This window comes from Drosophila navojoa, chromosome 2, assembly GCF_054131105.1.
Source record: "Drosophila navojoa isolate 15081-1374.11 chromosome 2, UAZ_NAV_1.0, whole genome shotgun sequence".
NCBI classification, from domain to species: Eukaryota; Metazoa; Arthropoda; class Insecta; order Diptera; family Drosophilidae; genus Drosophila; species Drosophila navojoa.
This window is the reverse complement of record NC_142890.1, coordinates 6,057,143-6,083,609: the sequence shown is the minus strand read 5'-3', so window position 1 is coordinate 6,083,609 and position 26,467 is coordinate 6,057,143. Positions and strand designations below refer to the sequence as shown.

Below are 26,467 nucleotides of genomic sequence, written 5' to 3'. Positions count from 1 at the left end.
TTGCGTGGACTACGGCGTAAGCTCTGTGCCGCAACGGGGCTTGCGCCAATTTAACCAAATCCGTGGGCTCCACTCCACGTTGGCGACCCGGCCGGCTCAGCCCGTAATTGATGGTAATTGATTGAGTGCAGCCCCGACTTTGTGCACCATGGAATGAATTTAGCGTTAGCTGGCAACAAACTTAACACACTTACCAATCCCAGAGCTGGTAAATGCAGCCAAACATGATTTCGCTTTCGTTCGGATTAATTAATTAATGATTTAATTGGCTTTATAAATAATTCGATTTTGCGCGCTCGTCCAATCGCACGTGAGTCTCCGTTGTCTCCTTTTTTTCAATTTCGTTTTCGTTTTGCTCTTTGTTTGATTATTATTTGATTGAATGCGAAAACTCAATTACATTTTTCGTTCTCATTTTCCAAATGAAATGTGGCCAAAGTCTCTTTGTGATATTTTATTCTCCTATTCCTTTCTGCTTTTTATTTCTTTTATTCGCTTTTTCTTTTTGTGATATGTTTGGTTTGTGGCGCGCTAAGAGAATGAAAATTTCGCTCAGTTGCAGTTGGGGGAACAAAAAAATGTCTGGCAAAATATCTATTTCAATTGTGGGCGAGGGGCGCGGCAGGCGCCGGGGGCTGGCACAGATTTATGCCCCACGAATTGCGTTTGCAAATTGAAAATGCGTTTGCTGCAGTCGAATATTTATTTTAATAGACAACACAGAAAAAACACACACATACACACACATACAGAAAAATACCTTCGAGCGCAATTTTAAATATAAATATATGTATTTTTATTATTGTTTCTTTTTTATTATATTTATTTATGATTTGCTTTTGTTTGCGAACATTAAATAAACATATTCGTCTAGTTTTGTTGAATTTCCACAGACTAAATAGTTCAATTATTAGAAATTTCATATGCGATTTTTTGCTATTTTCATTGCAATTTTTGTATTTTTAGAATTCAGAAAAATATTTATTAAACTGCAGAACAATTTTAAACTGGGAATTTCTGCTGAAATATTATTGTACATCCCTTATATATGATATTAGCCTAGCACCCATTCAGTAGTCAAAAGGAAACCAATTTATTCATATTTATTTTAAGTGAATTTCGCATTCAATTCTAACTAAGCAGTTCATTAAGTTTATGCTGTAATTTGCGTTTACATTTCCAACAAATTGAATGCGTTATCAGCTATGATAAGCGATATGAAACTGGCAGCACTTGAGGTTTATTTAAGCAGAGCGTTTAAAGTTTCTTGTCTGTGGCAAATCGACTTGGCAGCCCGCAACCGCAATTAAGGCTGACAATTTATGACTGAATACGAGCAGCTATACATGTATATATACATATGTGCATATGTGTGCAATATAATAAATGCCACAGTCAGAGCAACCCAGCTGATGAGCCGATGAACCGTTCCGGCTAACGAAGTCAACGGGAAAATGCGTTTAATGCAATTGACCAGAGCCATACAAATTATATGACACAAATGAAATGAGTGTCGCACAGATATATGTACATACGTATATCTATATACATATATGCAGGTATATATAATGTCTATATACAGCTGTGCATCTGCACATAAATTAAGCGAAGTTGAAGTTGTCACATGAATTATATATGGCAAATATCATTTGTGTAAATGCAGCAGGGAATCGATTTTAAAAAACAAAACAATGTAAGCATGGCATACTTGGGGGCGCTGGGGCGTGATGTAAGAGAGCCCAAGTTAACAGCGCCTGACAGCACAATAAAACTTGGCACAAATGTCGACGTTTGTGCATTAAAAGCAAAATCCTGTTGAAAATGTTGCGCAATAAACAAACAATTGATCCGGGACTTAAGCACAAGCGACGTCATGTGTGCGTGTATGTGTGAGAGTGTGCAAATGTGTGTGTGTTTTGCTGGCAACAAATGTTAAATCATGGCATTAGCTGCTTTTGCCATAGCCATTTCACGCTACAATCAACAGCCAGCCAGGCCGGGCCAGGCCAAGCCAAAGCCAGGCTGGCAGCTGACCAGAACGAGCGGGCTTGCTGCCAAAGAAGAAGAGTGCGAAGAGTGTTTAAGCCATTTTACAATTGCCTTCGAGCCGGGCCACAATTTGTATGGCTTTCAATTAACGCTGCCAGCCAGCATTTCACATTTCACAGCGGCGCAGTCCTCGATGAAAGATGCAGCCAAAAGCAAACGCACAAATAAAATATTGGCAGGGAAACAATAATAACAGCCAGAGTAGCAATAAAAGGAGCATAGATTGATTGCAGTTTGTGCTTAAAAATACCCTGTAGAGCTGCATAGGTGTCCACTAATATATATAGTTGAATGTATTCAACAATTGTTGTAGATTAGAGAGTTGTTATGGCATTTGTTTCTTGACTAAATCATAAGAATTATTTTGATTTGATTCTGGATTTTTCCTTTTGACAAAACTATTCATATGAGTTAAATAAGTTGAGTTGAATTTAATCAAAATCTAAAAAATTTGTATACAATTTAGAGAGTTTTCTTTAAGCCGCCCAGCTCGACTCATCATATCCTTCTTCACTCATTTGATTGCTACAGGGTATATAAAAAATCGATTGCTATTTAACAACGACCGCAGCGACGTCTGGGGCAGGACTTGGCTGCCGCACACACACACACACACACACACACACACACACACACACACACACACACACTCATACTCTCACTCACATTTTACAGTGTTGAAAAACGGCATTGTATGCATGCAATGCCCGCATCACACACAATTCATGTGACGGACATCGCTAATTTGTACATGAAATACAGCCGCAAAGCATATTCTTTTTGCAGCCTACGAATATGTTACGATGTGACTCGAAATTATGTGCATATAAATGGAAGGGACTCCACACATTTATGTAGAACATATGTATATCGAATGCATACTTAATGCGGGCAGCCAAATTATTCAGCCAATGAAGCGCAGTTCTATGACATCTGGCCAGATACGATTATTTACTTAACGCATTACAATCAAACTGATTAGGGATCAGCTCTGTAAATGTCGATTTGGGTCTCGTGTGTTTGTGCTCCACTCAACTGGCCCAAACTGGAAACCAATTGTGCTTTCCAGAGTTCTGCAATATTTGCATTTGGTTTAGTTTAGTTTGGCTATGCAAATGCAGTCGGGCCAACGGCAAAAGGGGGGCGCGGCAGTTGGGTGTTTATGTGCAAACAGAAAACATTTTGCAGCTGTCCAAAAATTAGCTGACAAGCGCCCAGCCAAGCAGACACCCAAAACGCCCAGTCGTCCACGGACTCCACGGACAGTTTACGTCAAATTGTAGCTTCATTATTGCGCATACGCAGTGTGTTACGCACAAATTAGCTGCGCTATAAATAGAGCACGGCGTCGCAGGCAAATACCAAATACAAATACGAATACACGCACAACCTTTTTGCACTAAAAATAGATTTGAATATGAGCCAAGTCAATATGAATACATCAGCGCGTGCATTTCACGGCTTTGCCCGGGACAAATCATTATTTTTTAATTCAATTTTTCTCTGTCAGCCTTCACAGCTAATGCACTACATACTTTATGCTGTATAACTTTATTATAATTTTATATACAAACTGATTTGTTCTGTGTTTGTGACGTAATAAATGAAGATTGGCATCAAATTACTTTTTTACTTTCTTTTGCTAATGAGAAATTTGGTGGACAGAAATCAATTTGCGAAAAGTCATAAAAGTTTTTGCCACTAATTGACTTTATGGTATATTGGAATTGAAATGAAAATGAGCTCTTGAGATGTTAAACTAGCAGTTTATATGTACTTATATATATATACATATATCTATATATATGCAACAATCGTCTGCCTCAAAGACAAGCAATTGCATTTATAGCCTACAACTTGGCTTGACTTTAAAGTCGCGCCTTAATGGCTGCCGCACATGCAACATGCATGTTAAACAGCGAGCCGCAATGACGTCATTATCATTGGCAGCAAGTGTCACTTGAGCAAGTGGACAGCAATGAGAGACCAAGATAGCCACAGCCACAGCCAGAGCCACAGTCAGAGCCACAGCCAATGACCCACTCAAAGTGCCATTTCACTTGAAGCCGTGTTGCCAGCTCAAGCAGCCAGCGGGTCGACGGGTCGGCGGGCCAGCGAGTAGTTGGCCAACTTAATTAATATTGTGAAGGATGCCGCAAAGCATTTGCTCGCTCTTACTCTGCCGCCTCTCTCTCTCTCTCTATCTCTCCCCACTTGCATGCCGTTAAGTGCAATTATAAATACTCATCATTCCGCCTTCAAGTGGAAGCGGAAGTGGCCAAAGGAACTGAGCAGCAAAAATAATGTGTAAAATACTTCTTGCAACAAAATAACAAAAGGAAAAATCAATAAACGACGAGGCGAGCCTCAGGCAAAGAGATAGTCCGAACACAGATGTACATAGAAATACATACATATATGTATTTGTGTGTGTGTGTGTGAGCTAGAAATGTGCTGACAAATACAAATACAAGCACACACACACACACACACACATATACATACACTCAGTAACTGAAAAGTCGCACGCTGCGGGTTAGCAGCTCAGTGAAAAATAAAAAGAGGGAAAACCTTTTAAATTTTTCTTTTTTTTTTATTATTATTATTTTCCTTTGGCATTTCTTAAGCGCCTGTGGGCTATTGGCACATGACCTTGCCCCAAACAGCCTGACAGACGCTTTGATGAGTTGTCAACGTATTTGACAGAGAGTGTGTGTGTAGCTCTCTCTCCCTCTCTCTTTCTCTCTCTCTCTGTGTTTGTTGCCCTTTGGGGATTGGCATACTTATCGGGGCGCAAAGTGTTGCATAATATTTGCGCTAGCGCAAATGGCCAACAATTTGCAATGACACTTGGCATCCAGCGTAAACACATCATTTCGCTCTGCCCAAAAGTTGCAAATAAAATACATTTACTTAACATGAACAACTGAAGCAGTGCACTGAATAACCCAATCAGCTAGCTGCCAGAGCCATAGTAAATGTCATAAATTTTCAATGCACAAACAATTGAATGTAATTAAATGGCATTTCGATCACATTGGGTGCAAGGCTGGTCTTACTCTTCCATCGGCGACTATTGAGAGCAACAGCTCGGTCTCCCGCGCGTCCCGTTCGATTTACCCCACTCGGACATAAATCAGCATTGGCCCCAAACACCTCAACCACAGAGCAATCACATTATTAATTAGCCGCTCGGCACTCGATTGCCTCGCTGTGCACACCTAGCATTATCTTGTTATATATCGATTATGAATGTCCACAGCTCGATTGGACAATCGGGCCGGAGAATTTAATTACTCGTGTATATGGCCATAATCATATGGCTCAGTGGCTGCACTCGAGCTCTGTGAGCGATTGGCATATGTGAATCGATTCATACTTCAAATTTCACTTCATTCAAATTGGCATTTGCTAAGCAAGGCAGCTCATGCGAAATTCCTAGAACTGCTGCCCAGGGCAGGAGCCGGAATAAAGTTGAAGCAACATTTCGAATAGTAATAAATTTTTAAAATAAATGGCCATAAAATATCTCTGGATATTCAGCTTTGATATTTACTGAATATGTATATGAATTATTTTTGGGCCAGTCAAATTTAGCTGGAACAGAAACTCAAGGAGCTAAAGCAGCCAACGGCTGATTGATAAATATTTCATTAAACCCTAGCTGGCCCTTTCCATTGCAACAGCAATAATGCCCCCCAAAAAGGGTTTAGATGTCATATTCAAATTTGATTTCGGTTGCCGCCAGGGTCAGCAGCACTCCGGCAGCAATTCAAACTTGTACACTTGATTTGGCTGACAGTGCACTTCATACAGCAAGCAAACAAACAACAACAGCAACAAAAAATAAGTAAAAAATCCCAGAAAGGGTTACGCAGCTAGACTGGGCTAAAGGGTTTTGCTGCTGTGGGTGTGGCGCTCGGAATCCTCAGTTTATAGTGCTGCTGCCAGTTGGCATACAAAACAAAACGAAACAGAACATGAGGCCAACAACAAACATAAATATTCATTGCGAGCCACAGGGCTGTGCCGAGATACACACACTCACTAACAGCTGTCTATTAGTGTGTGTGTGTGTGTTGAGTGGATGCCAGCTTCCGCCTAGAATGACACTTGATGATGAAGATTTTGTTGCTTTCACTTTTGCCATTGTGCTAGACGAGCTGGCCTGATTGGCCCTACGAGTGTGCTTGCTTCTGCCTGTTTATGATGCCATGTGCATGTGTGTGTGTGTTGGGCATCCTTTTGTGCATGTCCTATGCATATGAAATTGACAAGCGGCAAGCGCATGTCGCAGGTATTGCGACAGCTGCCAATGCCGTCTGTCAGTTTGGGCGGCCATTAAGCCAAGTTACAGCTCCTCGGCAGGCCAGGTGATTATCGACTGCACACACACGCACACACACGTGTGGAGGCACGTAAATTGAGTAAACAGGATGATGGCAAAAGTTGGAAGCCAAATAAGTCATTGCAGCAGCTGAGTTAAAATTACATCACGCCAACAACATGATGACATGGTCCTGGCGCAGGATATGACTGCTGCTGCTGCTGCTGATGCTGCTGCTGCTGCTAACGCCTAGGCATGCGCTAATGCCTCGCATTCATTCGCAGCCGTCAACAGTGAAAAATTTCAAATCAAGGCGCACGGGCGTGGCAGCAACGAGGCGGGGCAAGGACACACACACACACACACACAAGCGCACAAGTGCCAGGACTTTATCATACAAACATGAGCAACGGCGGCTGTCATTCATGTTGCATACCAATTTAAATACTTTGCACGCACACACACACACACACGGAAAGAGAGAGAAGGAGAGAGAGAGCGAGAGAGCGAGAGAGAGAGGGTAAAGCACTGCCATAGCGTTTGCTGCTGTTACCCATTTCCGTTTTTGGCAGCACAAAAGCCAGACTCGGGTCCGTGTGCCGTGTGCCTGCAGGATGTGTGCCATGTTTATGGCTACTGCCGCCCACGCCTGGCCCTCCCGCACCTGACTCTACCTCTCTCTCTCTCTCTCTCTCTCTCTTTCATACTCCACTCCAACTCACTCTAGCTTCGGTTCTTGGCGCTTCGCACGTGTATAACTGCTGGAAACAAAGCCAAGCACAAATATTTCCCTCTAATAGTTGTCGCTGAAGTTTCTAAATATATGTGTTTGAGTGTGTGTGTTGGCTGTAGTCTTTGTTTATGGTATATTTGTTTTGCATTTGGTCGGACAGCCTGTCCAAAACCGAAACGAGAGTTGCGTCAGAATTGCATTAAGTTCTAGGCGAACAAAGCGAAACGGATGAATGGATTGGAGTAAATCCATTTAAGCACATCAGAGCTTAAAAGGCTCTTAAAATCGAGCATGCATTCGCACAATGCCCAAGAATACGAGACTAAGAGACTGGAACTAACTTCATTTTAGAGCAAACTGAGCGCAAATAGTTGCCCTAACAATTTTTAATGAAAACTTTCCGTGCTGCAATAATTTGCTGCTAAATATTTAAAAAGTTTGCCCAACTTAAGCGGCTAACGGATAGGGTGCATTGGTCCATTGTAAATATGAAGTTAGTGTCATAATTAAAATGCATATTTTAATTAACTGTAGTGAATGTCAAATGTAGTTAAGAGTTGAGTCCATTCTGAGAGATGGGGAATATCTGCTGTGCGAATTGGTTGACGTAATAATAATAATATTATATGTAAGTAATTTATAATTTAATAATATTATATTTAAGTAATTTATATTTATTATTAATTTGCCTTATATATTTATCGATTTATTTGACATCCAATAACTAACATTTATTTATTCGATTCATCTCTTTCGGTCTAATTTCGGACACATCAGGAAATTCCAACTGTAAATCAAAACTATAGCTGCATATTTTCAATACTTATAAAGTTTATAATATAAACTCGATTTTTGGCATAGTCCGACCAAATAAAAATATTTCGAAAATTATTTCAATAAACCATATCTTATGTTTAAAAGAGAGAAGCTGAATTCTACGACAGCTGAGAGTTAATTTCCCTTTATTCTAAGCAACAACTATAACTGCGCTACGTTTCAAGTAACCCACGTATGCTTCTATATATGTATTTGTATACTTATATATTTATATATGTATGTGTGTGTGTGTGCTACACCATCTGCGATACATCGTTATTTTTATGTGCTATTTTGTTTTGTTTCGTTTCCTATTTTTCGTTCCTTCTTTTCTTTGCTGGCAGCCATGCTGGACGAATTCATTTGGCATTTGATATATATTTTATATACATTTGTGTTGCCTATTGTTATTTGTATTTGTCTGTGTGTGCGCGTGTGTGTGTGTGTGTGTGTGTGTGTGGGTGAAGGACCAAGTTTTTGCTTCAGCTTGACTTGCTTTCTATGTATTGTATGTAAATGCAAATTGTTATTGATTATGCTGCACATAAAACTAAAAATTCTAAAACAAATACAAGCACACATTCACTTACTCACACACACACATACACACAACTCTGCAGACACGCATTCATAAATGCGAGTATCTGGAATTTTTTGACCCAGAGCAATGTTTGCTTGACCCCAGCCATCAGGCAGCTGAATGAACATAAGGCCATAAATACACCGTAAAATGCACTTTGACTGCTTGACTTGGGGCTTAGAAGTTTTTCGACTGCAGTCGAAGTTTTGGGTGTGCGGTAAGGGCTGAGGTCGTGGCTGAGGTTGAGGTTGAGTTTGAGTTTCTGAGTGAAGCGAGTGCAGCTGCCTCTGCTGCTGGAGTTTTTTTTATTTTTTTGCCTGCAGCCAGGGCAGGCTGCTGCAGCTAAACACAAAAGTTTTTGGAGTAAATGTGGCACACACGTTGCAGGCAGGCAGCGTGACAAGGACACATAATGAGTTTTGCAATTATACGCAATGTCCTGGCGTCGTCCTTGCAATTACCTGCTGAATCGAGTCTCTAACTTTTAATTGCAACTACATGCGAAATAAATGCGAAGACAGCAAACGCAACAGCGAAATCAACAGACGCACAGAGAGGGAGCGAAGCGCTTGCTAAGTGAGCGATGGGCGGTGGGTGATGGGGGCGTGGCTGTTGAAAGTAAACGCCTGCAATTTGTTGTATACGCGTTGTAATTCACTTGCCGCATGCAAATCTAATTTTACAATTCAGCCCGAGCAGCGCAGGGCGGGGGGAGAGGAAAACGAAACGCTCGAGTGAATGGGCGCCCAATGCAAATGAGAATCACGGCGAAACGCCGAGTGATGCGGCCTATTTTGGGCTAGCCCAAAATTGAGCAAGGCCAATTTTATGAAATTATGAAAATTAGAATTGAAATCAACGGAAAACGACTCGACGTGCCCCAGCGCCTACCTTTTACACACATTACAAACATTAAGATCTACGTGCGGGCATCACAAATATCAATCTGACAAAACTTTCTGCCTGCCTGTGTGTGGCCTCAAGTGAAAGTCTTTATGTGTAGTATTTAGAAGCAGATCTAGATCTAGACCTTTTCAAATGTCAGCTAAACAAATGCCAAAGTTATTTTTGTAAATATATGTAAATATATGTGTGTGTGTGTGTGTGTGAGAGAGTGTAGAAAAGAGTTCGTATGAACTGATTGGAGATCAATGAAGCGTTGAAGAGCTGGATATTGAAATTGTCTACACTTTGCAGTCATCCAAAATTTACTCTGTGTATATTTTATTCTGCATATAAATTGAGTTCTCGAAACTGAAGAAAGTCTCCATTTAACTGATTAAGTTTGGCATGCAAAAATATCTGAAGTTCTCCTGAGATAGTCACATCATATGCTAATAATACAGCTAATTTATTCCATTTATTATACAGAAAACGTAATGCATTTAGCATATGCTTTCGATGCCGATTAAAATATTCATGTGGATTTATATTATATTTTATTATATATGTATGTATATTCTTATATTTCACAGTTTATTTCAACGAAAACTGAACCCACATATATGCTTTATAGTTTAATCTCAATTAACTGTTGTATATCATACAGTGATGTTGTTTATTTAATTATTAATTAGCATAAAGCTGCAAATTTTATAATTTTGCACTAATTTTTATACAAAACTCTAATAACTATTAATGAAAATCTCATGCAAAAACAAAATTTTATTGCTGTTGATGCCTTCAGCGAACTCTGAGTCATTCGATTAGTTAATGAAGATGTTTATGAAAAATATTTAAAAATCTTAATTTAGCATTAGATGCATATATGTTATTAAAATGGCTTAAGCAGAATAGGACTTCAGAACTTGCTAGTCTTTTATAATAAATACAGAGACGATGATCATTGATTCTTCGGTATTTATTATAAAAGCAATTCAGATATTATAAAAGACTATTGAAGGAATGTATAAATAAAGAATGTCTATTGCACATTTGAATAAATATCTTTTAAAATGAACTCTAAGTTACAATGTTTTGTAGATATATAAGAAACATCGGGCTATAAAATATTTATAAAATTTGTAAATTTCAAAACGCTACAAAGCGCCATCTATGAGACACAGCTATTCGTAGCAAATATTGCAATGCAAGTTTATAAATACAAACGGTTTCTGTAATGTTTGTCTTTTAAGATCTAAAGCTAATCTTGGAATTAAAGACAAAACAAAAGGAAACCTGATACACAAAAAGGAATTCAATTCATACGCAAATTTAAAGATCATACATAGCCTATAAAAATTAAGCGTAAATATAAGTCTCCCTCCTCAATTACACTGAAGAGACTAAGAAGAGGTCAACTATATCCCAAAATTCAATAATAGGCAAGTTCATTGAATTCGATTCAACTGCTTAGTCCTATCATGTCCAAGTCCTCATTGAAATGTTTAAAACGCAGCTGTCAGATGAGAAAAGTTAAGGCAGTCTCAAAATTGCAATTGTCACAAAATATGTCAATTAAGCAGTTTGAGCTGAATTACGTCGAATAGCCATAATTACGTATTTATGCAGTTGAAGTGAATAAGCGTTTCAAGCAATTAGTTGACCAAATGATTCAATTAATCAAAATGGCAATTCAAATTGAATTCAACTGTCAGCTGCATCAATATACATATAAGTATATAGTATATTAACGGTGTATGCATTTAGCTACATGTATATGATAACCTGGTTACATGACTATGGACTTGGACTAAAATATGAGGTCCTTGCTCCGACTATGCCTTGGCTTGATTGTTGGCTGTTGTCGACTTGGCTGGATATGCAAATGCTGTAGATACGCTTTTGAATAACATTATTCATTAGAGGCAAGCCATGTGTGTATTCTCTGTGTGTGTGCTAGTGTGTGTGTTTCTGTTTGTGTATCGGGTGTGTAAATAATGCGCTGCTTGGCATAATAAATTGCTTTAAAAGCGGCCCAAGATGGCGCCACATACACGCTCAAAACTTGCTAGCAATTGAGCAGTCGGGCACCTTTTTGCCAACTCACACACACACAGAGAGAGTCAGGTCACAGGTGTAAGACGCACACACACACTGCTAAAAATAAACTTCAAACGCATTTTTAGGCAACTGAACTGATACTTGTCACAAGGACAATTGCTGAAGGAGGCTATATAAGGCACGAGTTGTCTCCACACGCGCAGCAGGCAGGCTCAAATTATGTTTTCTGGTTTTTGTTGTGACAGCAAAGGCAGGACGTTGATGACGTGCAGCGCAGTTACAGACGTAAATGTGGACAAGGAGCTGGACATGGCTGAAGCTCGGCAAGGCGACAACAACGGCGACGACGACGACGACGACGACGAGGAGGAGGACTCGTCTTGTTGGGCGGCCACATAATAATTTACATAATATACGTGAGCGCAATCACCAGCAGCAGCAGCAACAACAACAACAACGAACAACAATGAACGATAACAACGAGTCAGCGTCTCGCACACTTGGGCAGCATTATATGTATTTTCACTCTCACAGGACGCGACGTGGTTTTCTGTGCTTTCGTTTTTTTGGACGCTCGAATATTAAGGCGAATCCAGTACGCTTTACATAACACCGCGCACAAATACATACACAAACACACACACGGACACACACACACACACAAGCTCTAATACACAAAAACTTCTAATTCATTTTAATTTTACTTTTATTTTGCGCGCCACCCACAACGCCCAACGCCCACAACGCTGACTGCCTGGTTATATTTTTTATTTATTTTTTTTCCCATAGATATTTTTTGTTATTTTCTTTTTCTGTATTTTCATTTAGTTGAGTTGAGTTGCCAACCAAACACGCGCGTTGCCAACCGTCCGCTGTTGGGCCTTTGGAACCCAGCCGCTGCTGGCGAAATTCGTGAGGAGACTGCGGAAGAAAATCGTTTCGTTTCGTCGCTCGGCGCACAGGACACTGACTAAAGCAGGAGCACAGCTGCGAGCGAAAGCTCTGTTGAGTGAAAGCTTCCTGGCGAAAGCTGTGCGTGGGTTGCCCAAGCAATTGTTGATTAAGCATACGACGCGTATGCCACGACAACGAAATATGCTCAAAGGCAAGTCGGTGTTGTTTTTGTTTTTATCATTTAATTTCAGCTCAAAGTAAGCTTTGACTACAGCTAAGCATGATTCGCTGAGCGAAAGTGTGTGGGTGTGCGTCTGTGTGTATGTGCAAGTGTGAGCGTGTATTTACCTGGTGTTTGTGCATTAGAGAAAAAGAGCTTTTCTTTCTAATTTCGTTCGAGCGACTGGCAAAAACACCGGCAGCATAAAAACTGCACAGCGCACACATACATACACACATACATAATCAAGGCGGCTAATTTTGTTGTTGTTGTTGTTGTTGTTCTTATACCCTGCATGCATTAATAATGTCGAAGCGAGCATGAACTGGCATGAAATATCTGCTTTCACTTCAATTCTAAGAATATATATAAATATATATATATGTATATGTATGTATATACATATGTGTATATACCGGAACGTGTGTATAGAACTATTAAATATATTATGTAAACTAGATGCATAATTGTCTACTGAATATTTTATAATTTACTTTATGTGGCTTAGGTAATTTTAGCTATGGAAAGCACGAACTTGTTAGATTTAATGGCTGCTTAGAAAATCTAACAAATATATTCTGCATACTTGTATGCAGTTTTTCATATATTAAAGTGCATTCCAATTCTAATACTTCATATTCAATAGACTCTCACTGTTTAGACTTTTACTCTTAGTCTGTCCTGTCATAATTCTTTAATATACTAATTAAGTCATTCAAATCCTATACGAAATGCTATTTAAGAGAAGAAATAATACTCTATAAGGAATACTCTTTGCAGGAATTATATGTCTAATCAATATTGTCGATCAGTAATGCAGCTTGAGTATAAAATTACTTTCAAAACTCAATGCCCAACTAAAAATGTTAATCGTTCTTCCTCACCCCAAAAGAGTTTTATACAATTGACTTTCTAATATAAAGGGCATATCTAGTCGGACTTTCTATATTCATATTATTCTCCTCGTTGCTGTTGTTGTTGTTGCTGCTGTTGTTGTTGTTGCTGTTGTTGTTGCTGTTGCTGTTGCCGCCGCCTCCTGGGGCCAAAGCTCGGCGCTGCAATCGAACCGCCGCACTCAGCCCAACGCTTAGCTAATGAAAATAGCTTTGAGTGCTGCCTGGTGAATGGTTTAAGGCGATTTTATATTGACGCGCGGGGCTTTCGTGTGATGCGTGCGCCGCGTGCAAGGCCATAAAATCTGTGTTAATATCTACAATCTACAACAGCAGTCCGGATGTTGTTGTAGTTGTTGTTGCTGCTGTTGCTGCTGCTGCTGCTGCTGTTGTTGTTATTGTTGTTGCTGGGCGCTAATTAACATTTGGTGCGCATGCGAGAGCAATTATCTAAACTTAGCAGGCTAATAAGTCAAGTCAACTCACCTTAAGGGGCCAAATGCGCTAGCGATATGGAAATCAATGTGTGGCCAATAAATTTGGGCGCTCAGACATCATGACAAGCTGCAAAAGAGAGAGAGACGGAGAGAAATGAAAGTTAGAGCGAGTGCGAGCAAAGAGATATTAGTATGCAGCTGGTTTAGGCCTCGGGCTAAGTCAACTGAGAAATCGTGTAAGAGACGCGTATGTCAATTAAAAGCCTATAACAAACAACAAGCAACAACCAACAACAACATCGAGTAGGTATAAGACAAAGGCTGCACACAAATCGTTGCACGCAAATGCAAAACAATGCCAGTACCATGAGCACCCCCCACTCCCCTTGCCAGGCCCTGTGGCAGTGGCGTTGGGCAGGGTGTCGGGCCAAATATTGTTCACACAAGTCACGTGCAGCCCAACAGGCTGAAACGACAAAACACGCGTCTTCAATGCTGCCGCACATGAAGTTGGGCTTGGGATTGGGCTTCTGCTATCGGGCATTGGTATTGCTATTGGTATGGGTATGGGTATGGGTATGGGTATGGGTATTGGGTGCGGAATCAGATTCCATATGCAGGGCACACAATAGAAACGGAGGCAAACGTTTCAATAGAGCTGCATCCACTCGCCCGTTCGCTTGGCAATTGCTGCGCGTAGCTAGTGAAAATTGAGTGCGAGAAAGTGACCAAAACAGCAGGAGGAAAATTTTGCATAAATTATGAAATACAAATAAATTACAATTAGTTATTGTAAAGGGAATTTAATAGGAATAAAGTGAGTGTGGAGTTAAAATTGACAAAGGTAAAAGATTTCATTTATATAATATCTGATTTAGCAGAAATAATCTAATCTTATGTAGATCTAATGACAGACCAGTAAGGGTGGAGTACACAAATACGATATATTCTGAATGAACAAGAGTTAAAGCACTCGAAAACAAATAGCGCAAAATAATTCAGAACCAATCTTAATATTCGCTTCAGCTCGCATAGCCAAAGCAGATTCGGAGTTGATGCGCTGGGTATCATCATGATGAAGTGACCATGGAGCCATGGATGCTTGCATAAGCAATGGGATGCCACCGGCTCACATAACGAGTCCAATAGCAATCAACTAATTTGGTCAGCAGTTAGCATTAAGGCAATTAGGGCAAACAATTTTGCAATTGAAATATTTGCCATGAGCTCTAACAGCTAATTAGCCGGGGGCCAAAGCCTCATCAAAGAGCAATTACGTTTTTTCAGCATGTGTGTGTCTGTGTGCTTGTGTGTGTGTGTGCAATTGAAAACAATTAGCAAAGTGTGCAGGAGATTTAGAGCGGAATGTCATAGACCTAATTGCAGCAGCAAAGAGTTGCAACTAGGCGCAAATTTAATGCCGGAGACATGCAAAAATTACATCCTCGATTGCAGTGAACGGCTGCCGGGGCACAGGAGCCGGAACACAGCAGGCAGGATACAGGAGGCAAGAGTCAATTGCGGTGGTTGGCTGCAGTGCCATCGGGCACTGTGGCAGCGCATAAAAGCTCCCAAATTCAATAAACAAGCCGCTCGTGCAAGCCAGAACACTGACTGTGTGCGTGAGTGTGTGTGTGTGTGTGTGTGTGTGTGTGTGTGTGTGCATCAGAGCGTGCTGTCTCGAGGGTTTTCCACTGACAGAGACAATGTTGTTGCTCGTTGTGGACATGAGCGGGCAGCAGCAGGAGGAGGAGGAGTGGGAGGAGCAGTTCAAAAGCAAAACAAAATCAATTGCAGGCAAAGCCCAGTTGCCTGCCCTCAAATGTAGGCAATATAAATTTGGCAAACAGCTTGCAAACGCACACACACACACACACACACACACACACAACGGCCATAAATTCAATTGAATGCCAAACACACAAAACTGGCCACACATGCGTGGCTTAGGCACATCAATTGCCGGCAACAACCCATCCGCAGTCGGTGGTGCACTCAAGTGTGGCCACGGCACCGCCTACTGCTCCAGCCACGCTCCATTGGCATGCCACACTCAGGTTGAACGCCAAAATGTACATTTCGCCAATTACTTGGCCGACACCACGTGACGCTCGTTTTAAGGTGGCAATTGATTGTCGCTGGCCCCTAATGAAGATGGGCCAAAGACCAGGTCAAAATGTCTGCGTGTTTGTGTGTGTGTGTGTGTGTGTGGGCACGCCCCCAAAACGGTGCAATGCCACATCCTTTCAACAGCCAGTTCAATGAACTGTAGGTAGTTGCAGCCAAGTTCCAGTGCAGCCTAATGCATAATTAAGTGCACGAGCTAGGTGTGAGTGTATGTGTGTGTGTGTGTGAGTGTGTGTGTGTAGGTGTGTGCTTTATGTGTGTTTATGCGACGCTTTGCACTTGTGTTTAACTATGCGTAAAATATGCTTCAGCAAGCACCTCAGTGCCATCCCAACACAAGCAACCACCCAACCACCCAACCACCCAGCCAGCCAACCACTTTGTTTCACACATAGTAAGTGACACAGTTAAAGCTGCATTTAAAGCCGCTGCGAAATGCCAAAGTCACGTTCCGTGCGGGAAAATCGCCAACAAAACCGCAAACGTTTTCACATTTGACATTTTCCAAGGCACAAATATAACTATATACACACACATATACTTGTACATATATGCATGTAAAGATGTCTCTGTGTAGACTTGCAGAAACCAGCATTGGGCTAGCGGCAATCAACAGTAAATTGTTCGATTTGTGCGGTTGACTTCCGTTCGTATTGCAGCTACAAACACACGATTGAATTGTCGCTAGTTTGGTCTCTTCTTCTTCTTGCACTACTGCACCTTCTTCTTCTGCTTCTTTTGCTCCTCCAATCGTGCATCAATCAGCAGCCGCAGCCGCAGCAACATCATTTTCACATTATGCACAATCACAATGTCTCGAATTGCTGTGCCCAATGTGGGTCAAAAGGTGATTTTAGCCGCTAGACACGCTGTTTTTAGCTCTTCTTCTTGTTTTGCTGCTCCTCTTTGGCAAATTGCCGAGCACATCAAGGTTTTTGTCTCCTTACCCTCCACTCCAGCCCCTCTCGCTCTCGCTGTCTCTGTTGCAGGCACTTTTGTGAAAATGCCATTGTCGAGTTTCCCATCAAGCGACGCTGTGTCGTGCTACCTGCCACAAAACTCGGCTGCATTGTAGCATAAATCATGCAGTTGCTAAACTTGAACTTGATCTTGAAAATTAGCTCCATTTGCCTACCCATGCATGCGATATACATGTACATATGTACATATATGCATACGCCTATTCTCTGTATATGATTATATCATAATTTCCTACGCATTTCCACTCCACTTAATGGCAGAAAATAAACAGAAACAACAACAAAAAAATACTAAATAGACATGTAGCTGCATCCACATGAATTTACTCTTCGTTTTGTTTGCTATTGTTTCGATACTCTACAATAGTTGGATATATGAAATGCATTTTTTGCTGTGTTTAATGATAGGAAACGACTTTTTTTACACTCTTCACTTTCATATGATTATATACTACTTATTTATTTCCAGTCCATTCAGTTGGCTTTCAATTTATACCATGATCTCATTTTCTATTTACACAAATGTTCTGACTGAGCACTGAATCAAAACAATACAGATGTTTCATAATATTTGGGGGGGGGGGGGGCGAAAAAAGTTCTGTTTGTGGAAATAGCCCAATAGGCTATTCAAATACTAATCTAAGTATGCTAAATAATTGAAATGCAACTGAGGTGTATCAGAAAAAAATAGATATTTTATTAGATACTAGATACTAGATACTAGATATTAGATACTAGATACTAGATACTAGATACTAGATACTAGATACTAGATACTAGATACTAGATACTAGATACTAGATACTAGATACTAGATACTAGATACTAGATACTAGATACTAGATACTAGATACTAGATACTAGATACTAGATACTAGATACTAGATACTAGATACTAGATACTAGATACTAGATACTAGATACTAGATACTAGATACTAGATACTAGATACTAGATACTAGATACTAGATACTAGATACTAGATACTAGATACTAGATACTAGATACTAGATACTAGATACTAGATACTAGATACTAGATACTAGATACTAGATTAGATACTAGATACTAGATACTAGATACTAGATACTAGATACTAGATACTAGATACTAGATACTAGATACTAGATACTAGATACTAGATACTAGGTACTAGATACTAGATACTAGATACTAGATACTAGATACTAGATACTAGATACTAGTCACTAGATACTAGATATACTATATATTCTAAAGAGTAGAGTATTTAAATTTCGTCTACCCTTTTTTTGTATACCCTGTTTTTCAGTGATTTTCAGCACCGCTAAACGTTCAACGCCTGTGCGCTGTTGCATGTCGCCCTCTGTTGTTGTTATCTGTCTTGTGTTGCTACTGCTATACCAGTTGTTGTTGTTGTTGTTGTTGCTCTATAGAGTGTCTGTATATAGATGTGCATGTATATAAACTAAACAAGCGCACAATTAGAGCGCTCAAAGTCGCGTAACACTCGCAAAATGCCGGCAACTTGGTCGCGCCGCCGAGTGCCAAACGAACAGTTGTAGATTTATTATTGTCGCTGTTGCTGTTGTTGTTGTTGGTGTTGTCGCTGTTATTTTATAGAATTTTTTTGCATTTGCAATTAGGTTGGTTTTTGTGTGTTCGCTTAGAATTTTGTGAATGTGTCGCATGCTGTGCCATTAGCCGTTTGCTTTCCATTTCAATGAGCGCACAACGTGGCGCATACGTAATGCGCTGGCAGTTGACGTCCCAGCCACGATCTAGCTCAATGTAGTTTGTTGCCTTGACTAGTTTTATTTCATTTTTTTTCCTTTTGTCTCTCTTTTTGCATCGTCAGCTCTTGCACAATCTCCTTCGCTTTGCACCTGCAGCCGGGCCTCGGTTCGATCCGCTGATCGATTTTAATGATCTTGGCGCAGTTCGTGCAACTGAAGTGTCGCAATCTATCTGCTGAGCAACCCGAAGGCTTACTCTGCGAGGCTGAACCAGTCTGCTGGCACTGGCCAAGTCGGTCTAGTCGCAGCACTGAGTCAACAGTTTCTCAGAGCAGGTCCGTTAGATTCATGCGCCACGCTTCATTAAGCCACTTAATGCTTGATCAGCACATTTTGCACCAGCTTTGGGTTACGCTAATGTCGACAAAAACAACAGCAGCAACAAAAACAACTTTATTATAAGCCATTATTTTTCGCTAGTAATCAGCATTTTTCCTCTGCCAGACAGTAATTTCCTACCTCTCTCCCTTCTCGCTTGCTCTGTCTCTGTCTCTTAAGTACTCGAAAGTCACCAAAATCACGTTGCACTCAAGTAAATGAAGCTCACCAAATGCCAGCGACAAATCATCAGGCCGAGTCCCCAAAGAAATTGCAATAAAAGTCCAAATTTTATATAAAACTTTGCACAGCTGCAGTTGAGAAGAGTTGAAATGGAATGATAGACTAGCATATACTCTAGAATTAGTTGGCATAGTATAACATAGTATTGTATATTATATACATATGTATATGGCAACTTTTTAGCTTTATTATATATTAAGTAATAAGAATCTTTTATCTTACATATGAAAAAATTGTAGTATATATTTTGCCAGTCTATCTCTCTCTTTCTCTATGTTGCGTAAATGAGACAGGGTATGTCAAATGCAACCCAAGGTCTTAGCTCTAGCATATCAAATTCAACTTATGGCTTCGATTGTGGCCAATCTTCTCACTCGTTCAGCTAGTTCCCTTTCGTACAGGGCATAAGAAGAGGGAAATGCATTGCTAAATAGCTGAGAAAACACAGCTACTTAAAAAGTAAAAGCGGATGAAAAGAAGCAGCGCAGCGCTAGATAAAACTTCAAGTGGAATTGAGAGGGCATCTGAAGTTGCTGCCACTTGTTGTGGCAGTCATTTGTCATGCGATCTGCGGAAGCAGGGGAGCACGAGCACAGACACCCACTTCAGTGGGCAGCGGCGCCACTGAGAATTGCCAGCAATTTGGCTAACAAATTGGCCAACAGCAGCAACAGCTGGCTGACTGCATGTTGCAGCTCTTTTGGCCATTTAGCTATTTAGCAATCTGCAGCACATTGCTGTCAGAGCTTGTTGCAACATGCGCTGCATGCAGCCATTATCAGCGCAACGCGCTACGAAAACTATGCCAGAGCTGATAAGCGACAATCAAAAATATTTCAAAACTATCAACACTCGCCTACAAAATCTGGGCCACTCGGATGCGGAGGGCACATCGATAGATGTGTCAGTCAGTTCAAATCAAATAACAGCAACTGCCACACACACACACACACACGCACACGCATACAGAGACAACTCAATAATGAAAAGCGACGAGCGACATTTCTCCCCTCACACAAAATGCTTCCGACATTTAGCCAAGCGACACGCCCTGGCCCCAGCTTTATGTATGCCCATTGGAGCGCTGCAAGCCGCGTCGAACCGCTCGAAGGGGTCGAAGGGCAAACTAACCGCAACAGTTACAATTCGTTGAAAGCCAGACGACGGCGGGGTGAGCGGCGCGGTACTTGTAACTGCAACAAATCGATCAAACTTGCGGGCCTGCAATTGCAGCAATGATTCGTCATGGCAGCAGCCCCAAAGCCACGCACAATATTATATATGGGGAGAAAGAGAGAGGGAGAGGAATGAAGCGAGGAAACACATTATTTGCTATCAAGAGGCAGAGCTGTGTGTGTGTTTGTGTGTGTGTGTGGCTGTCAATATTCATAAGCCCAAATCCCATTTGCTGCTATGCAAAGCAAACGAGACGAATTTCATTCGTTTACATATTGAAATATCCAGATGTGAAATGTGAAAATGAAAATCTCTGCAAATGGGAAAGTCGCAGTGCACACACCAACATCAAGCACATGTGTGTGTGTGCTTGGCATTCTCATATGGGTTTGCTCAAGGGTCCATGTTGGGCGCCCGAATAAACCCGTTGTTAGCTGTGTTGCAAGCGGCACCCAAATCTCAGTTACATCAAACGAGTTTTGTTTTCGCTCGTTTAAAGCCCAAAAAAAAACAGAAAAAAACACCAAAATACTTTCGACCTGGTCGATAGAGCTGCATTTTATGGGCGTCGCGCAACACCACATAATTGTACACATTTTTTGTTGACCCAATTTTATGGCGACAACAGAGCCGGAGCATGCCACGCCCTCAATTTAGACGACACGACCGACGGCCGACGTGCGTGGCTTAGGTGCGTTTCTTATTGATTTTGTGGCAGCTGCGAACTCAACGCAAACTTTGTGGCCTCAACAAACAGACAGAACAATGTTGAAGATACCCTGTAAAAAGTTAAAAGTGTGAAAAGGGCAGTTTGAAGTGACAGTGAGTTGGATTTGAAACCATGAAGTTATTATATTATAGATTATTTATTATTAGTGTTCTTCTAATGGTATTTAGCCCAGCTATTTATACATAGACCCATTAAATTGGGCAACTTTGAGAGACATATACAGCTCAAGTTTGGTATATAAAGTTGTGTAGTCAAATTCTTATAAAGAGCATTTCAAATTCTGATGGGAAGCATCGCAATAAGCAACGCTTAACAACACAATAACACATTCACTTCTATTAGAATGCAAATTTATAGCAACAACAATATGTAAAACATATTTAAAGCTATAAACATGATATATGAGAAGTAGGCTTCCCATTCCTTCAACTTTATATAATAAAATCTAGTTTAATATTTAAATGTAAAATATGTAAAACTACATTCACATTTTCAAAATTCATTGACCTTTAAAAATAAAATATAATTTAATATAAAATAATTAAATATCTTAAAATGGATTCCCATTTCCAAATTTATTGAACATTAATGATAAAATATAATTCTTCCATAAAATATCTTGAAATGCCAAACTTTCATTTAGTTACTTGAGTTTTGTCTAGGCAAAGTTACAAACTGTTGTTCAATAACTTTCAAATGTCTTCAAGAAATGGCCAACTTTGAAAGTTGCCAATTACAAGTTGCTACTGCGTATACCTGAAGTGTATGTCTATCCCTCTCTCTCTCTCTCCCTCTCTCTGCGTCTATATTGTTGTCCGAACAGATTCAATTAAACTTTGGCTTCACGCTTTCGATCAAGCATACGACGTGTTGGCCCGCTGCAGCTGCAGTGAAAGTAAGCGCACTCGCCCCTCGCTGCCCCATTCAATTGGCCAGCCAGCAGCCGCAAGCAATCCAGCTGCGAAATGCTGCAAGGAGAGGCACTCAGTGGCTGGCCAGCATTACGGTTGCAGCAGTGTCAAGTGCAATGGCAATGGCAATTGCGGCCACTGAACCGTTAACAAGACGATGATGCCTTTCAATTTCCATTGACCAAGCGATTGATTCTCATCGAGTGCGCTCAGCCTCAAAGGCTAACCTCCAAGTTCAACAGCATTTGGCGGCAACCTGAGATGCCTGCACAGGGACGCGGAGGGCTCATGCGCCGCTCTATGAATTGTAAATGACCATACTTGCAATTAAACCGAACATCCGCCTTAAATTGAAATCGAAACCAGCTGCTGTTGCCTGCCTTGCAGGCTGGCTGCCTGTCTGTCCGCCTGTCTGGCTGTCGGCGCATTAATCTGGCACAAGCACGAGCTGCCAGAACAATAGATGCAGCCGCGACTGGAACGAGCTGAGCGGACTGTTGCCGCTTTGTTGCACTCGCAGCCACAAGAATAATAACTAAAACACGTACAAGTTCTACACGAAAGGAATGCCCGACTAGCTGATATGCTGTAGAAGCTTATGTGTACAAAATCAAATGCTGAAATGCTTTTCTATATGTTGAAAAATTAATATAGTGTTATGGCAAAAGCAGTTTTTATATATTTTGAGAATATGTGAAGTGAAATCTACTCTCTATAAGCTTATAATCCTTGAGATTTTTAAGAAAAGTCATAAATGAGATTGATATTAGAGTTAACAAGAAAGACAGCTTGATAATTCAGCTGGAAGCTGACAAGAAGAAAGCTAAGAAAAGCTGCAAGAGGATTACTAATATACAAGGAGGCAGAGAGAGTGAGGTAAAGAGAGAGAGAGAGTGAGGGAGAGTGAGATAAATGTACAGTTTATATTATCGAATCTTACGTTTACAGCTAAGTTTTTGTTGTTTTTCCAAAAGAGAGAGAATGTATACAGAGAGGGAATATCACAGAAGAGTTAGTAAAAAAAAAATCTTCGATCACACATTTTGTCAATATACCCTGTTAAGAACTTGGCCCACATGTAGGGTATAACAAGTAGAAGACACGCATGCAACTGCAGTCGCCTCACGCTTGGCCAGCGCTGCGTGATGAAGTGGCCGTGTCTCTTGTTTGCTTGTTCTTTAGATCCATATAAATTGCATTTACAACATGTACAAAATTGGCACATTTTACTCTCGTTGCAACATGTTGCAAGTGGCAAGTAGCGTGTGGCGCGAATAGCAAATGAGAGCAGCGCCATGGCCCAGGGGCAGGAAATGCAGGTTAAACTGATAAGAAAAATCGATAAGAATATGAGGCTCGATCTAGTTAAATTCTTTGCAAGTACAGACTTCCTGTTGCTTTAAGTTAGAGTTCTAGAAGCTAAAAACACAATTTTCAGCTTTTATTGGCTTTCTTCTCTTCACGTTTCGAGATAGCTGTAACTGTACGCCTCAACTAAATCGCACATTAACCCAATTCAATGCCAACACCTGATGGCCAACATAAGCATGGGATCACACCTGACAGCAATAGCTCAATTTCGGCTGCAAGATCTCAAGATCTCGTTTGTCTTACGAAGAGCAACAAAGTAAATGTTTACACAACGAGATGCCACTCGAATGGGCGCCTAGTGCCCAGCTAGCCAGAAGGGCCGCTAAGTCTTGGTGTTGTTGTTGATTTCCGTTCCGTTCAACTGTTATTTTTATGACTACATCGAGACATTCCCACAGGGCTTAGTTTTTGGCCGCGTCACATGGAAAACAAACAAAGGCAACGGCCGGCACAGGTCTTGAATAATTTATGATCAAAGAAGTTGCTTCATTTGTGTGCTGGACGGCGATCTACAACATTGTCCACTCTTGGCTTGGAAATGCTAATTGGAAAAACGAAACTAAGACGATGCTGCCTCGTCTACCGAATGTCAAAAGAAAGTTAATTAGCCAGGTTATCTAAGGGGTGGGCAGGCAACTGCAGTGCAGGGCGCAAGGGATCTTGTCTTTTAATTGTTAACAGGTGCTGGAAGCAATGCTCGACTGCCCTTAGAGAGAGAGACAGAGAGAGAGAGAGATAGATAGATAGAGGGAGGAGGAAACATGGAAATGCAAATGCCAACTGTCTGTCTGTCTGTTTGTCTGTCTTTCTGTCTGTCTGTAACTGTGTGAATAAAAGACAACAATTTGTGGGCACGCAAACAAATCTTGACAGCAACTCATGACCGTGGACGCGTCGGCGTCGGCCCATCGCGATCTTCCGTGAAATGAATTCATTTCATAAAGCTGGGAAACTAACTTCAGAAATTAGCATAGTTTTTGCTTAATAGACACCACTGTGCTAATGTTACATCGTCCACTTCCTGTTGCTCTCGTTGCGGCTGCAGTTCATTAACTGCCAGTGAGCACTGTACTGAAAGTGAATTTCACTTCTCATTTTGTTGTTGTTGTTGTTAGTATGGGTGTTTTGTTGCTCGCGCCATTTGAAGTTCAACGAGTGCGCTCTATAAAAAAATTAAATTCAGAAACCCCAGGCATAGAGAGAGAGAGAGAGAGGGGGTCCGAGTCCGAGTGTAATGCATCTCTGGCATACTAAGAAACCAGTTGAATAGTTGAATAATAACCAAGTCAGCCATATCTCTGACTGGGTCTTCGCGGTTTTCTTTCTTTTTTTCTTTTTTTTTTTTTCGCAGGGAAATTGCAAATTACCGGCACATAACCCCCGGGGTCTAAATGTGCAAAAGGCCCTTTTCTCCCGCCCGCTCATAGCCGTTGCTGTTGTTGATATGTTGCTGAGCGCATTAATTTAAATTTGTAAATTACTTTCACTACCCACTAACTGGCTGGAGTGGCAGGCAGGCACCATGCGCCATTGTTGTTCATAATTATGAAAGGCCAATTTATGCAAAACTGCAGTCGACGACACTTGAAAGTGAGCTGAAAATTTAACTGAAAGTTTGCCCAGCTAATAGTGCATTTCCTTAGAGCTGATTGGCTAGATCTGCGAGCTTAGTTTTGAATACCTTGAGTCAATAATAGGTAGCAGTGGTTAGCAGACAGATGACAGCTTTAACTGATACTCGATACTGATAGATATAATTATATATTAGATATATATTTAGAAAACGATTTTTTAATATAAAATTCGAAAACTGCTCTAGGGTCAAAAATTATATATATATAATATTTCTTATTGAAAAATTCACAGATTTTCAATAAAAAAATTTGCTGCTAAATGAACATAAATTATACTAAAAAATCATAGACAATTTGCAGAAGATCAGCAAAACCAGACATACAGATAGGTAACTATGTTGCTATATGTATCATTATTTTAATTAAATTTATTTTTTAATTTGTACATAGATATAAAAAAAAAATCTCAAGCAATTGAAAATAATTTTTAAAAATATTTTTCAATCAATTAAATTTAATGCTCGGAAAAGTTGTTAAAAATATAAACTTTTTTTTTAAATAAAACTCACTCTACTAAAAATATTGTTGAACATAACTCACACACAAAAAAATCTTAATTTTCTATCAATTATATTTAATGTCCGGTTTCACTTTACCTCAAGTGTAATTCCCATTGTACCCCCTAGAGTAAATCAACCAAATAGACTCAAAGGGCTACAAATTTGAGAAAAACGTTATATTAGCAGCAATTACTGCTGAAGCTGTGCAACAATTTCGTGAATGATGCGTTCATTTGGAGGGTCTCCGGCTCAATAAAAAGCCGAGCCACGTAATTAAATGTGAAGATTGTGCCATTATGGCCTCTGCTCCCAATGCGCTGCGGCCCACAGTAAAACCAGAAAAAATAGATATAAAAAAAACACAGAGCCATAAGTTGAGGTTCAGGAAAAAAAAAAGTGAAGTCGAAACGCTTTTCGCAAGCAAACGTGCTGTCATTAAATTTAATAAGCACTTTTTAGGCCAAGCTTGGATTTTCGAGCCCGCCTGTATGAAAAAGCACTAGACAACAAAACGACAAACGAAGCGTTTTCAAAACGAAATGGTCTGGCAAAATATGAAAACAGAATCAAAAAAATAAAAATACTAAAAAACAAAACAAACGAAAAAAACTATAAAAAAAAGAAAAAATAAACAAAAGCGAAAAAGAAAAGAAATAAAAGAAACTATAAATGACATTTTGCGCTTGGCTCATTTTCAGTGCGATGTTCTTTCCGGGTTTTTCTCTAGGGCTTTTCCTCGAAAAGTAAATGAACTTTAAGCACGATGTCTAACGGCCCATTTGGGGCAACCGGAGAGCAGTCGGCGTCGCC

General features: G+C 40.4%; 1 protein-coding gene and 1 long non-coding RNA gene across 7 annotated transcripts in view; one reads left to right on the top strand and one right to left on the bottom strand.

The window, feature by feature from the left end:
* Positions 1–12,528, bottom strand: part of kmr (pleckstrin homology domain-containing family A member kramer) — a 33,012-nt gene extending 20,484 nt beyond the window's left edge. For 2 of the 6 annotated variants that reach the window (XM_089265797.1, XM_018111582.3), the window contains exons 1-2: positions 12,295–12,504; positions 195–531 (exon numbers count right to left, since the gene is read on the bottom strand). In XM_089265797.1, the coding sequence (XP_089121923.1) occupies positions 195–226 (32 nt within the window). In that variant the 5' untranslated portion in view covers positions 227–531; positions 12,295–12,504. Of the gene's footprint in view, positions 1–194; positions 532–12,294 lie in introns of all 6 variants that reach the window. The other 4 variants (XM_030383555.2, XM_089265798.1, XM_018111581.3 and 1 more) reach the window with 4 other exon arrangements.
* The window catches only part of LOC149092082 (uncharacterized), a 193,544-nt gene that overhangs the window by 148,309 nt on the left and 18,768 nt on the right, over positions 1–26,467 (top strand). The window lies entirely within an intron of this gene.